At 29.8% G+C, this 15,738-nt stretch overlaps 1 protein-coding gene across 13 annotated transcripts in view; it reads left to right on the forward strand.

Moving 5' to 3' along the window:
* Positions 1–15,322, forward strand: part of LOC143230443 (uncharacterized) — a 133,916-nt gene extending 118,594 nt beyond the window's left edge. For 9 of the 13 annotated variants that reach the window (XM_076464000.1, XM_076463994.1, XM_076463996.1 and 6 more), the window contains 2 exons: positions 2,133–2,348; positions 13,077–15,322. In XM_076464000.1, coding sequence (XP_076320115.1) covers positions 2,133–2,312 — 180 coding nt within the window. In that variant the 3' untranslated portion in view covers positions 2,313–2,348; positions 13,077–15,322. The remainder of the gene's footprint in view (positions 1–2,132; positions 2,349–13,076) is intronic. The other 4 variants (XM_076464002.1, XM_076464001.1, XM_076464004.1 and 1 more) reach the window with 1 other exon arrangement.
* The last annotated feature ends 416 nt before the right edge of the window (positions 15,323–15,738 follow it).

A 15,738-nucleotide genomic window follows, 5' to 3' on the forward strand; every position in this document is an offset into this window, starting at 1 on the left:
GTCCAAACTTTCCAATCATTTTCATAAACTTAAGTTTGTTGTATTTATCTTATTTTCTACAGAAAATTCATTTTTGTATAGGCTTGTATATATTTAGCTTTTCCTCTAACAGAATTAGGGTAAAAAGTCAAGTATTTTGGATATTAAACACTGCTTAGTTTTTCAGAATTTTGTGAAGATATGTGGATTTAAGAAAATTAGTAATCCTGTATATCACTTACTGGGGAATACTGTACATTAACAATTATTATTATTATGTATTCATTTAGAAATTTTATAAACTGTCTAGTTTTTCAAAATTTTGTGAGCAAGTGTTGTTGTAATAATGGAAGTTACTATAATAAAATATTTTTCATTACCAAAAACACTAAAGCTTTTGTTTTTCAACATAGGAATGCATTTTTATGTACTGTTTGTGTATCAGGTTTTTTGTAGGTTATTCTGTGATTGACAGATAATTTAATAACTTGTTAAGATATCAGATGAATGAAGTATTTTGATAATATATAAAATTACATCTTTAAGATTTGCTAGTTTCATTTTATCTAGGATATCAAAAATCAAGAAACACAATGTAACTGTCATGCACTAGCACTAAACAATACACTAGCTCTTGGAAGCATGTGCATCACTTATTCTAAACTGAACTGCTGCTTACTCAGTCTGTTGTATAGATATGGATATGCAAATATATATGTATATCTGGTGTTTTGGTATTCAGATTACTGCATTTAAGAAATTTCGTGTATCAATTTGACCACATGCAGAAGAAAGACAGTGTAGCCATTACAATGACTTGTTCAAATCTGTTGGAATTATCAGCTTAGATTATGTATTTTAAACTCATAAGTAGCATCACAATATATAGTATTTATAATAAGCCAAATTCCTATTAATGACATGCAGCATATGATGATGTAATATCACTCTGAAGAAGCAAAATGATAGTTATCTGAAAAAAAAGAGATTTTAAGTGCTAAATAGTTTGAAGTAAGTTTGCATAACTAAAAATATTAATTTATATATATATATTGAAACAGTGTAGGTGTATTTTGTAAATAATTTAATAAAACATTTAATTCTTTGGTTGTAGAAAATTATTTTGGTACATTTATATGTATATTTTACATACTTCAAAGCTCACCAAGCTTCAGAGTTTAACAACAGCAAAGAGAAAAGACTGCTCATTGCTAAGATATTTTAATGTATTTATTGCTGTATTAAAATATTTTTATAACTGTCATATCATCACAACATAAACCATTTCAGTTGCAGTTTGATATTTTTTGTACTTTTATTACTACTATGTATCAGTTATTCACTTAATCAGTTAAATTACTCAGATATCCATAGGATATACATCTTGTGACTTGATTAAATGGAATAACATGAATTTGCATTTAATTCTTGAGCTACCTAAGGTTTGTGATGATTGAATAGGGGCATGACTGTAAGCTTTATCTTGGCCCTATTTTGATGTTAATATCCTTTTTGATTGTTGAGTATTGTTGCTTGGGGCTCACATGACAGATTTTTTCCCACTGACAATTGTGTTAATATATTTTTACTTGTTACAAGATGCTGTACTTTTTTCTACCAGGGCTGGGGTATAATGTGGAAGTATCTTCTGAATTATCCTGGTGCTCCATTTTTATTCCATATTTTTTGTTTCCCAAAACCATAAGTAAAAGTGATATTACAGTCTTTGGAAATTGTAAATCCCCAATATGAACATGTTTATGATCTAACTATATGAATATTTTGCATTAGAAAGGGCTGTTACATACTGATTCCAAACATTAACAGCTTTTGGTGTCATCATACTATCTATGAAATTCCAAATAGTGTCAGTATGTAGTTGTGATAGATGCCTTTTCACTTTTTTTTTGCTGTGATTAGAATGTTACTTGTTGGTTTGCATGTTCAAAATAGTTTTAAGATAACCAACATTGTGTATGTTTGTGTATCTTACCCAAATATGTTATTTAATTGGTTAGTGAAATTCATAAATTTGTTGTAAAATGTTGAATTTAACATTATCAAATTAAAAATAAATGTTTTTATAACTATCCTATTCAGTGTGGATGCATGTTTTTTTCTGCATTTAAGCTTTTTGTTCATCCTTGTTCTAGTATAAAATGGAACACAATGGTGCTGTTGAGACAAGGGTGGAACAAAAGATTACAATACACAGTGATGGTGATCCCATTGACCATGATCGTGCCCTGGCCGAGGCTATCCAGGAAGCCACGTCAATGAATCCAGACATGACTGTTGAAAAGATTGAAATACAGCAGCAGTCGTCACATTAGTTTTTATGTGTGAGTTTTAACATAGAATCAATTACAGTAAGTTTGTTGAATAATATTTATTACTATATTAAGATTATTTAGTTTTACAAGTGTTAGTTTAATTCATAGATCCAACTTCAAAGTTTGTTAGTATGTTGATGTATTAATCATTATCAAGTGTGTTTCTTATACCCTAGACAAAATATTTTTGAGTAGTTTAGATTATTACTATGGATTACTTGTCATTTTTGGAAGTTTTGTATTAAAAGAATTTTTTTATTGTAGTGTATTAAATGTTTTATGATAAGTTTTGTTCCTCATTCTAATATACTGTTCACTATTGTTAGTTTGTAAAAAAAAAAGGTGTAGTTAATACAGTTAAATACTCATGATATTCAATAACTTTTTCACTGATGTCATTAACAATTCAAATAGGTGCCTACTTGGTTGCTCATAGGCAGGACTTGCCACAGAAACAAGAAGCCATCCTTAATCAACCATTTAATCATTGTGAAATGAACTTGAGAGAGAAAACTAGCACTAAATAAATAAATATGAATTGTTCTCAGTTCATTCTCCTACTACATAATGTAGTACTTTATTACTGTTACTAGTACTACAATACTCTTGCTGTTTATCAGTAACAACTTTAGAAATCATTCATTCAGTTATCAGGGAATTTATAATTAGCTCAACTAAACCTTGTATATAAAATGGTTTTCTTAAGTGCAGTTAATATAATATCACATATGAACGTGGTACTTACTAATTAAAGCAAAAACGTGCTTACCTCATGATTTTTTACAAAATCTAAAATTAAAAAAAACTTGATCCTGTTCATTTCATCTTGATTTTTGAAGTTGAAGCTTAAAATGGTAATTGGTACAACATCAGACTATAAAAATATTACATATGATATAAAGCTAAGAAAACTCCAGAGTGCCATGCAAGGTTCTGATAAAGGATTTTCCCTAGGTTTAGCATTAGAAAAAAACATTGTGAATTATAATGAAAATTGTGAAACAAAAATGGAAAAAAAGTGATATTCATCAGTTTTTTCCATGGTATATTGTGGCAAATCGTTGAGTGCTGACTTTAATTAAATAACATCATTGCTCTTTCTGATATTTATAAAGTACAGTCTTATACTTCTTAGTATAGTGTAGTAATCACAGTAGCTTGTCACTAATGTGTGTTTAATATGGTGTAAAATGTATTTTGCTGTGTGATTTACATGTAATTTTCAGTAGTCTTAGTGACAGCTAGTTGTATTTCTAATATGATATATAAGTATTTAACAACAGTTTTATTTGTGGAGATGTAATATTTACTATTATTGATATTTATGTACAAAAAATACTTGAGAAACCATAATTTTCTCTTTCAAAACAAAATCATAACTTCATAGACATATTTTCACCCTCTGAGCACTAAAGTACATTCCAAATACAGTACATAAATACTTAATAGTCAGTTGTAATTGTTTCTTGTTCAACTGTATTACTTAGCCATTACTATCACTATTTATGTTTCAACAGGGAGAGAAACTGTTTTTTCTTGATTCTTCTTTTAAACTCTTCATTTGACTGCCATTTTTTCATTTCTTGGTGGATTGACATGAAACTTGGTAGAATTATATGTAAGTCCAATATGCCTGGACGTATATTTAATTTTTTTCATTTAGGTCTTTTGAAATATTTTATGAGGTCAAAGTTCAATCAAAAAGTGTAAATTTTTGGCTCCTGTGTAGCCATGTTTATAGCAATCAAGGTGAAAACTGGCACAAATAAATTTTCATGTACTCAACATATTGACATAAAAAAAGTGGAATTTGCCCATTGTGAGTCTTGAGTGAGCTCAGATATCAATAAACTTAATGTTGAGGATTTTGGCCAATTTACATGGGATTTCTGGGCTTGACATTAACTTTTTACTTTTTATTGCAGTTGCCCCTTTGAAAAACTGACCATTACAATTTACTTGCTTGAAAATTAATTTTTACTTGTCCAAACACAATTTCATAATGTATGATATAAATTTCTATATATGAAATTAAAGACTCTCATACCTTTTGTACCTTATGGTTTTATCATCATGCATGGTCTAGCTTCTGTGTGTTTTTTCAGTGTAATAATATTGATGTGGTAATAATTATCCATGAAGCCTTAGAAATAAGATATTTTTATTAAGTGATTAAAAGAAACAAATGTGATATGAGACTTACAAAACATTTTCTTTACTATCATTTAATTACTCATCTTAATTAAGCAGTTAGATTATATACACTTTTACTAGGAGTTTTATTATTTATTTTTTTAGTTAGTTCTTCCTTTATTTAGGTCTTATCTTGTTGTCCAACCTTACTAATTTGTATGTTTTTTTTATAATTACATTGAGCTTTGTTGAACTAATTTTAAATGATCAAACAACTGTAATAACTGAATAAACAGCACAACATTATATGTCAATTGAACATTTAGTCCTAATTATGGTTGAGAAGAAAGTTTAACAGATCTCCATCAAGTTGAAGCAAGTATGTTAGGTCCATCTGCAAACTGAGGACAACACTGACTTCAGGACTATTACAAGTTCAAAACTCTATACTGCTGTCATTTGGTGTTGGTCCCTCAATAGATGCTGTCAACAGAGAATTCATTGTCTCAACAGTCAAACAAGACCTTCAGTTAGAATTGATTCTTTTAATGGTTAAAAATCCAGGCTCACAAGTAAGAGCTACTAATAGGTAAAACAAAACTTATACCAACATCAAAATATTTTGAATCTTTGAGGCTAATTTTGAAATAAAGGTTGTATTAGAGATACATAATTAATATTGTTCAACAACACATTTCTTAAGCTGTACCCACATCTGCTGAAAGTGATCTTTCAGTACCAGCAATTGTTGTTGCCATACCTAGCCAATTGCTGTCTAATACAAGGCCAATCACAAGTGTCAAAGATTTGGTGGGCCTGCAACATGTTTTTGATTGGGTCAATGGGATTTTCCAGCCTACCATTAATCCTATATAATACAGTAACAGTAACATTTCAGAAATCAACAAAATCTCAATTAGCATTAAAATGTATCAGTTGAGTATTGAAAAGACATTGGTTATTGTTCATTAAACAGCATCAGTGAAATGTTGTTGTACTCCAGGCTGTTGTTGATGTTGAATGAACTCCAGATTAGCAGTTTAAAGTGCATCTAGAAAGTCAGTGCAAGTTGCACCATCTTTCTGGAAGCTTAAACTTTAGAATACTCATATTCAAAGAAGATCCCCCATACAAAATTTAAACATTAAAACTTTTCAGTCTATCATTTCACTAGCCAAAAATTATGCTTTGCTTGTAACATCTGATCTACCTGCCCTGGTGCTAGCTGAGAAACATATTCAAAGTGAACCTATGTTGCATTAAAATTTGACAACAGTATTTTAATTGTGTGATCAATATGTAACACCTGTCTGGTGCCCTATAACCTAGTGGGTTTCATTACCTATTTCTTCATAGTGTCAACAATGACTTAAAGTTCTTTCAAAGCCTTTGGTGAAAAGTGATAGTGTTTATGTGTCTGGAACAGTGACTATCATGGAGTGATCTTTAATTGTACCTAGAATTCCTGGCTGTAATCAGTGAGCAATACAGTGGATATTCATAACATATTGCCTTTCTCTTGGTAATCTAGTGGCCAAACTATTATTAACTTGTATGTTGACACTGGACCCATCTGAGCCTACAAGTTTTGTTTCCTAGGCTTACACTCGTATTTAATCATGGACTTGTGAGGTGCTTCAAAATTCCCTCAGCATGGGCATGCTCCAAATCTTCCAGACCTATAGAGTAATCTGTCAGATATCCACTGAATAGAAACTGCAATAAATTATTTTTAATTTACTGATGCTAATATCAGTTGCTTCATCATGCATGACGGATGATATTTTACAATTTTGTAAACCCTCTTGTATTGGTTCTTGGCATCAGTAATTTAGTGGACAAACCTAAAACTGAATTTTTTATGTAAAGAAAAAAATTAACTTAGAGCATTTACTTGCATCTGTAGATATTCATATTCTTTTTATCCAATCAAAATTATAAGATTTCTGAATTTATTTTGATATTTGTTGTAAGGTGGCAATTGTATGTCTAATTTGCAACTGTTGTACCTAGGTATGTATATTATATTATTGTAAACTTATACTATGTATGCATTTATTCAACTTTCTTCATTAAATTTGAATTAAATGTTTTAGTTTAGTACTTATTTATTTCATATATGTACGTATATATATAGAAGGTTAATACATAACAGCCCAGTAAAACAAAATTGAAAGGAAGGACTGTATTAAAAATAGCAAATGTTAACTTCTGATCCTCAGGGTACAGGGTATTATGTGGGATATAATATGTACCCTAAGTTTAGGAGGTGACTGCAGAAGTTGGACCCACACTGCTCTGGCGATACACCATCTATCAGTCTTAACTTCCATTCATCAGTCTCACATGAAGAAATTCATAACAATAAATAATAATAATAAAATAAAATAAAACGAAATTTGGAGAGTAAAATGTGGATGCTCAAGTCCACAACATCCAACATCTGTATCATATTTTATTGCCTGCTCTCAAAAGTAAATAATGACAAAAAAAGACACAAAATAAGGTTCTACTACATGGAGCTAAGTAAGATAAATTTTCCTCTTGAAGTTGGTGTTCTGGCTCCCATTATAGTAGTAAAGGTACTAATTAGTAGCACAGTAGACAAATTATACTAACATCCTGTTATCTAAACTAACCAGTATAACTCCCAACCACCACCCATTAAGTCCACTGCAACTGCTAATTTTAAACTCTAAATAAGCCATTTTGTGTGAAAAGATGCTTATCCACATAAAGATAGTATCAACTAAAAATACTTACCAGAAACTTTGAGTATAATTTCTTTGATATGTTACTTCTATATATTTATTTAATATATTCTTATATTTATCACAGATAATATTTTAATAATTTTATTTAGAATTTATTTGTCAAATCCATTAAATATTAATGTTTGCATCAATATTTCAACATTAGTAATAAAATACTGTAATTTATTACACACGTTACAAGATCTGAATAATTTTAAAGTTATAATACTTACAAAAGAGTATGGTACAACACTACTAACAGAAGGTAAACCATATATTGGAAAAAGAAAAATGTTTTCTTTTACCAAAAACATTTAGATTGATATCATTATTAGTTATTTTAATTATTAGGTCTAAATAATGTTCCTTTGCATTAGAAATTGAAATATTTTCTAATTCTATCAGATAAATAATATCTCAGGATTATTTATACTAATTAAATCATCTTTATTTTTATAAAGTGAGGCAAAGATGTCTGGGGTTTTGCAATTTGGAATAAACCTATTCTCATAAAAACAGATATATAAATTTACAGTAAAAGTAGAATAGGAATTGGAACTCTTATTACTTGTTTAAATACCTTGTTATTGAAATATATATATATAATTATTATTATTATAAATGCAAAAACTTAATATATCTTTTATGATTTTGGAGCTAAGCTTTCTTTATGTACCATGAAAGGGTACCAGAAATGTTATATTAATGAATTTGTAACAGAAATTAAATCTTTTAATGGAATTGTGGTGTACAATATGGTGAAATCAAATGTTTGAATACTTTTTACTTATCAACAGTTTCTTAGATATTTTAAAATGGGTTGATTATTTTTTTATTATCCAAAACATGCATGTCTTATAATTAATACTAACATTTTTAATTTTATCAAAGAAAATACTAAGTAATTTATTTATTTAGATTGCCAGTTCAGTAAGAAAAAATATTAAACAATTGGCCATTTAAATCTACAAAGAAAATATTGGTTTAAAGTATTTTGTAAGCTTTAATGAAATTGTTAATTTCTGTATCTTTAGATTGGTTAATAAGTTTAAATGTTTGTATACTGTTGATTTCCTTTATCATAATTAGTGCATAAAACATTTTACAAAAGAAGTCAAAATTAATTAGTTTTATCAATGGGAACTATAATGTATTTTTTTGTAATTCTTGACTCTTATTTTTTAACCTATGAAATGATAAATCTATATGGTAATTCTTTAATTTTGTATGGGATAATTTAAATCTCATTTTTCTAAGTACATAAAACTTCCATTCTAAAATCCATCTAAGTGGATAAGATGTAATATAGTTAAGAAGTAAAATATATTCATCAATGTTGTTTTCAGTGGATTTTAAAACATTTTGCATATTATATTTTGTGGCAATTCTGCATTTAGATCATTTTTAAGTGTGTGTATATATAACAATTTGTTATAGCGAAAACAACAATAAAATTAAAAAACAAGAGAAAAATTGCACTAATTGAAAGGATCCCAGCTATAATGTGGGATATAAAATGTACCGTAGGTTTTGGAGGTGATTAAGGAAGTAAAGCCCACATTATGGTGAGGATACACTGTCAATCAGTCTTAACCTCCATTCACTAGTCTCACATAATGAAATAGCAATAGATATTAAATTTAAAATAATAGATATAGAAATTAGGAAAGTGAAATATGAATGCGTAAGCCCATGATGCACATTATCCTTCCTTCAGGAACTTGAATCTGAATGTCAACATATTTTTAAAAATGTTGTAATTATGTAATTTAAAAAAAAAATAATAAAAAATTATGCCTGAACTTAAGCAATGAGATATTATTTATAGTGATGTATTTAATTATCGGAAGCTGTAGGTTAGGGAAACTGAGAGCTTTCTTTAGTTAATTACTAATAGACAAAAGAACCACCTTCATCCCTTTTTATGATGAGGCAAAATTTGCTGTTTTTAAATGCTGGTTTACTTGAAAGTAAGAGATCAGTTCAGATAAAATTGAGTACATGGACAATGAATGAAGTAGGTGAATAAAGGGAAGCCATGCATGAGAAGTTCTGGATTAAAAGCTGTCTTAAATTCATGGTCATGCTAGAATATATATATACTCTTCAAAAAAAGAAATGCAAAAGGCAAAATTTGAGACAAATTGTTAACAAGTTTATTCCAGGTAGTTCTGTATGACATGTGTGAAACTTTGCACATTCACTGCTGAACATCCAAAGTCTGCAAAGGCGAATTCCACGCTCACTAGTTGAAGTTTAACATCAATAACAAGTATGCCCCCGTGAGTATCAATAAGATGGTGCTTGGCATCTCCTGCCCATGGAAGCGATGAGATGATGAATCACATCCTGTGGAATGGCTGTCCACTCAGCTTGCAAAGCTGCTGCAAGCTGAGGTAGAGTCTGTGGTTGAGGTTGTCGCCATCGCAGACGTTGGTCCAACTCGTCCCAAAGATGTTCGATGGGGTTTAAATCTGGTGATCTGGAGGGCCAGGGAAGAACATTGATGTTGTAGTGTCTCAAGAAGACAGTGGTGAGTCGGGCTGTGTGAGGACGGGCGTTGTCATGTTGAAAAACTTCGTTGACGTTCACCATGATGGGTCGCACATGGGGCCTAAGAATCTCATCGACGTATCGTTGAGCCGTAAGATTCCCTCGAATGTGCATAAGGTCTGTTCTGGCATTGTAGGAGATGGCAGCCCACATCATGATGCTGTCACCAACAAATCTGTCAACTTCCTGCACACAGTTTGCTGCAAAACGTTCACCTCGGCTACGGTAAACACGGGTCCTTCCATCCTGCCTACGAAGCATTAAACGTGATTCATTGCTGAACCAAACATGCCTCCATCATTGATGAGGCCATACCCGATGTACCCGAGTTCACTGCAGCCGTGCTTTACGATGTTGCTGGGTGAGGATGACACCTCTGACTGGACGTCGAGGTCGGATTCCTGCATCTCGTAGACGGTTGTGTACAGTCTGATCGGAAATCCTACGCAGCCCTGGTATGGTTGAGGCAGTAGACGTCGCAATGGTGGTCCTATCCCGAAGGTGACGTAACGGATGTAGCGATCTTGTGCGGGCGTGGTCACACAAGGTCTGCCAGATCGTGGACGGTCACGAGTTGATCCATGTTGTTGGTGACGATTCCATAGCCTTGTGATGGTGCTTGGGTGGACATTCACAGCTCTGGCAACATCTGATCGAGATTCGCCTGCTTCCAAGCGACCAATGGCGTTGTTGCGTTGTGCTTCAGCTAGTCTTGGCGTAACTGTATTGTGTGTCGGTGGCTTAACACTGAGCTATGGAAATCGAGAACCCGTCACTTTTATAGGGATTTTGCACATATTGCACTTGCAGAACACGCAGATCTCTCAAACAAATTTATTGGACACAAATGCGTTTTGGCGAAAAATCCGATGTTTTCCTCCGTTTTCAAAGTGCACAACTTTTATTGTCATTTTGGTCTGACAATCAGTGCCTTAACACATGTAACATCACATACTCTGATCTTGTAACGTTATTGCATATATTTCTCTTTAAAATAAATAAAATATCCCTTTTGCGTTTCTTGTTTTGAAGAGTATATATATATATATATATCATTGATTTATTGAATACAGTCTTAACATTGTATGTGCTTCATTGTGAATTTATTATATCTACTTACAATAGTTTGTTCCTTTGATCTTTTTATATTTACTTTTATATTTCTTTTTTTAATGTTCAATATCATTTTATTTACATGGAAACAATTTATGATTATACATATATACATAGTTTTTATTAATCATCTGTATAGGTATAGTTACTTGATGTAGCATGCTGTTTGTTATATTTTTCTGCTTACAATACATTTAATTGTTCCACATTATGCAGTGTTCTACATCATTGTATGTAATTTAACATTCGTACTCAAATTGTCACTCACATGGTGAAAAGCTTGAAATCTTGCATTAAATAAAGAGTTTGTGGAGTTAGCCCAAAGTTTTTTTGTTTTTTCAGAATTAATCTTGGAACTTAAATATAAACAAAATTACTAATAAAAAGCTGCTGTTCAATCATTTACTAAAAATAATTATTTAATATTACTCTGAAGCCACAATTTATTAAAAATATATTCCTTGTTATATGAATGAGGAATTATAATTTACAGATATGGACAGTTATTATTAAATAAATATGTTACACAATTGTATATTTGTAGAAATGCAACATTAAATATGTAGTAACTACAGAACTTTACATACTATGTTAGATCTCTCCTTTCTTTTACAGGCTTAGGAAAATTGTAAGATTGTCATGTGATTTTACTAACTACTTTATAATATGTTTGTAGAATATGCAAGCATAACTTTCTGAGATGTATATATATTCATACTGTTTGTTTTAACCTTTAGTAATATTCAGAGTTGGACTAAAGTACAGTGGGGCCCAAGTAATAATTGGAAATAATAATAATTCAGTCTTACCTATATTCTGCTAGATTTACAAACTATAATTTTCTTTACTTGGATGGCCAGCAGGACCTTGGCCTAGGTGGCCTGTGCATTAATCATTTACTGGTAATGTCTATAGTATTGAAGTATGGATGTAACTGTCAATCATAATTGTTGCCTATAGGTACTTGTGTTTTTTCATCCTGATTAGGTTTAAACATTATTAAATACAAAATGATACTTAGAAAAGATTAACAGTGCAGTGAGTACAAAACAATTTTCTTTTAAACTTCTTTTTGCACATATCAAGAAGACACAAGTTTGACTTCATATTTTCCATTGTACCTGCTATTCATACATCAAAAGTAAATACTCACAATTTGTAATGTTTATTAACTCCTCAAAATAATACATTCTACACACACAATAAAATACCTCTTAACCCTCCCTTCCACTGATCTGAGAGCTTAAAGTAAAAACCAAAATTTCCAGAGAATACCACAAATAATAAATAACTATAATGATATGTTAGGTCTTGTGATTTTGTTTTAGACCTGCATGTTACAAGATAACAATGCTTTTAATACTGTATTTTCTGAAGAATAGTATTGTACAGCATCATGTATATATTAAACATAGTTTTACTTAAGAATATACCAAGTGATGTTGGATCATACCTTAAAATCTGGACTTTTGTGGGTTTCTCCACAATAGGGATGTATAATGTATGAAGTATTGTGGTTAAGGTGTAATATCCACTTGCATTTAATTTCAGGCTCGAAGTGGGAAAAAAAATGTTAACCTATAGTATTCTGGTTTAAAGACTGTTGTATTATCTAGTACATATATTGTATGTCACAATTATTACCAGAAGAAACATTGTTTTACTAAACAAGATTTGCCTAAATATGAATGAATTTAAATCTGTAATCACAAAGTTGAATTGTAAACTGAAATAATAAATGTATGAAGCAGCAAATCTCATTGTGAGTAACCGAAAGTTTCAGCTTTTATCAATTTATATTTTTCGTTGAAGTTTAGTTTGTACTTACACACCCATTAAAATATTCTTCCATATAAAGTGTATTATAAGGCTCTATGAAATTTGTCAAAGAAGTTTTACTAAATATAACACCAACTAAACCATGTAATAATGACCAAATACAGATATAAGAATTTCATCCTCATTGCAGAAGGTAACAATTGTTTTTTCCCTAAAAATTCAAAGAACTTTGAAATTAGTATGTAAACTAAGTTAATGGGATGAAAAGTCGCTAAAATTGTGCTCATAACCTGGCATTCATCATACATTAAAACCAATGCTAATTTTGTTTTTGTGTTGTTGTGTATTATCTAGTGATAAAAACAAATGGAAGCTGAATTTCTAATTTCTACTTGATTTGTTATTCATTCATATATTTCTTGTTATATATTAGAACTGGTCTTCAAACCTGGAAGAAAGTTTTGCTGATTTTTCATGGAAGACTTGAAGAACTTACTAGCTATTAAAATAATGTATTTTATATTTTGTGTTTTTCTCACATGTCTACAATTTGCAGCTGTTTTTCACCTTCAGTGTTATAAATTTTGTTTCCATGCATGCTATGTATTTTAAGTTTGAAAATTATATGTAGCTTGTGATTTACATTTATGTTTTAAACCATGAAAAGCTAATAGAACAAAATGAGTAGCCAGTTGTTAACTCATGAAGCCATGTGTTTAAAAAGAAAAATGCTTTGAAGTTCTTGCAAAATTTAACTGAGTTGAAGTGTATTATACAACCAGTGTAATTGGACATATTTCATTTGTAGAAGGTTTATAAAAATACTTTGGGGAATTTTCAGGCTTATAATTCTTCTTCTTATATATTAATAGTTTAGATGTAATAATGTAGCTTTTTTACTTCATTATAAACTTAATTTTATAATACTGAACTTGTTTACAGTTAAACAGTCTACCCTTTATTTGTTCAAAGCCATTTACAAGGTATTCTGAAAATTTCTCTCATTGTAATGGTTCAGTATAATGTAACAGAACATGTTTATTTTTATATATATAACATTTAAGTATATTTTGCTTATGTTGTCAGGTTTGGTGAATGGATTAAGTTCATTTGCATGCTTATGAAGAAAATTATATTCTATATGTGATAAAAATGTACGAGAAAAGTTTTTCCATGTAAACACATTTGTAAGGTATACAAATATATGCTACACAAACATGTATGTGTGTGTGAAAAGTATTAATAACTGTCTAACATAAAACTATAAAAACCTTATAATCCAAGTGCTTTCAAAAGGTGGACCCCTCTTCTTCAGGGACAAACAATTTGCTTCTGAAGAAGAAAGTTCCACTTTTCTAAAACACTCCAGTTATAGGATTTTATTATTTTATAGTAAAACTTTTTTAACCTATTTGTTTTTCTGATATCATGAAAATAACTGATTAACTTCTGTTACTTACTTTTTATTTTATATATTTAAACACGAAAAAACAATAACAAATATACAATTGGTCTTGTAAAATGTTAGGAAAGGTTGTTTACCTTAATTTCTTATAACAACAATTATCTGGTTTTTCAAGAAGTTTAACTTAGACAAACAAAGTGGCCTGTTTTGAAACATTTGTAGTACACACTGGAGGGATTGTCACATTTTGATAAAAAGTATAGAAAAAATAACCTTTAAACTATAAATAATTGTAAAATAACTTTTTATTTTAACCAATATTTCACCTTTGTGGTTTCACCACATATTACATTTACATTGTAATATTTATTAAATGATATAATGTAATGAATATTGTCATACTAGCCAATTGTATGTACTAACCCTGATGAAGCTTCAAAGGCAAAACATTGATTAAAATAAGATGTTATTTCATAATTATCTGGGGTTTAAAGATCATTGCTTTGTAACCTTTTCATCAATAGCTAAGTGACCTATATATCAGAAGCTTTTTGTGTTGATCATGTATGTACTTCTTTGGAAGTTCATGGATGAAATATTAGTAATCATAAATAGTGCATTGTGGTCATGCGCATTGTATATTTATTAAAATGTTTTTTACTGTAGACCAATAACTGTAAACATTATATGTATAAACAGTTAATACCAGAATAAACATCCCAACTCTCTTACAAACATATTGAAAACTAATCAATTTAAAATTAAATGTATCATACATTTTATTATTTCCTCCTGAGTATTCTAATATGTAAATGATCTTAGTCAAAATTTCTATGAATTGATCAGCTGATTTAATAAATTAAACTTGCCAATTCCTTATCATTGTGTAACCAAACTAAAATTTATTTTTGATATCATGAAATGTAAATTTGAAATTTCTGTACATTGGAATGGTGTTTGTCAAAATCTTGTACACCTTTTTAAGGACATTTCTTCAAAAAAAACAGCGAACTTGGCATGCTTTTGCTTAAATATTCAAATACTTTTAATACTTTAAATAATCACTTTTTATTCTTATTGGCATTTAATGGTTAGTTTAATGACAGATTTTTCATTTAAATGTTAGATGTAAGGTAGCTGTATAACAAGATTGTGAAACAGTTGGTCTGAGTCCTGCTACATGTGCTGCATATTATGGTATGAACTTTTATTATTAACATTATATTCCAGCAGAGCATGGGAGGAAATATTGATTAAAACAATATTTGTCTTAATTTTTAGTGCTTGTGTTCTTTTTCTTTAGTTCTTATTTTTAGTATTTCGAAGAAACTATTTTTATATTAAATTGATTTTTACTCAATTTTATTGACATAAAAACAGGTAATCAGTTATGTAGTTATTTTAATATAACACACAAAATATAACCTTTCATATCTTCAGCACAACGACTAATTGCCCTGCAACTCTTTGTAGGACAATTATTTGGAAATAACCAATCAAACTGTTCACAAAATAAAGGAGAGGAAAAAAAATTAGTTTCCAATATTTCTTGATTTAAATTTATGTTAACATTGAGGCAAATTTTAAGTGCTGTTGTGATTTTTAAATTGAGTATCAGTGAAAGTTAATGTTTGTGCTGTTGCTTATAAAATATGTGTAGAAACTCAAAAACATTTAATGGGAAATATAT

The sequence above is a fragment of the Tachypleus tridentatus genome, chromosome 10 (genome assembly GCF_004210375.1).
Source record: "Tachypleus tridentatus isolate NWPU-2018 chromosome 10, ASM421037v1, whole genome shotgun sequence".
In the NCBI taxonomy this organism is placed as follows: Eukaryota; Metazoa; Arthropoda; class Merostomata; order Xiphosura; family Limulidae; genus Tachypleus; species Tachypleus tridentatus.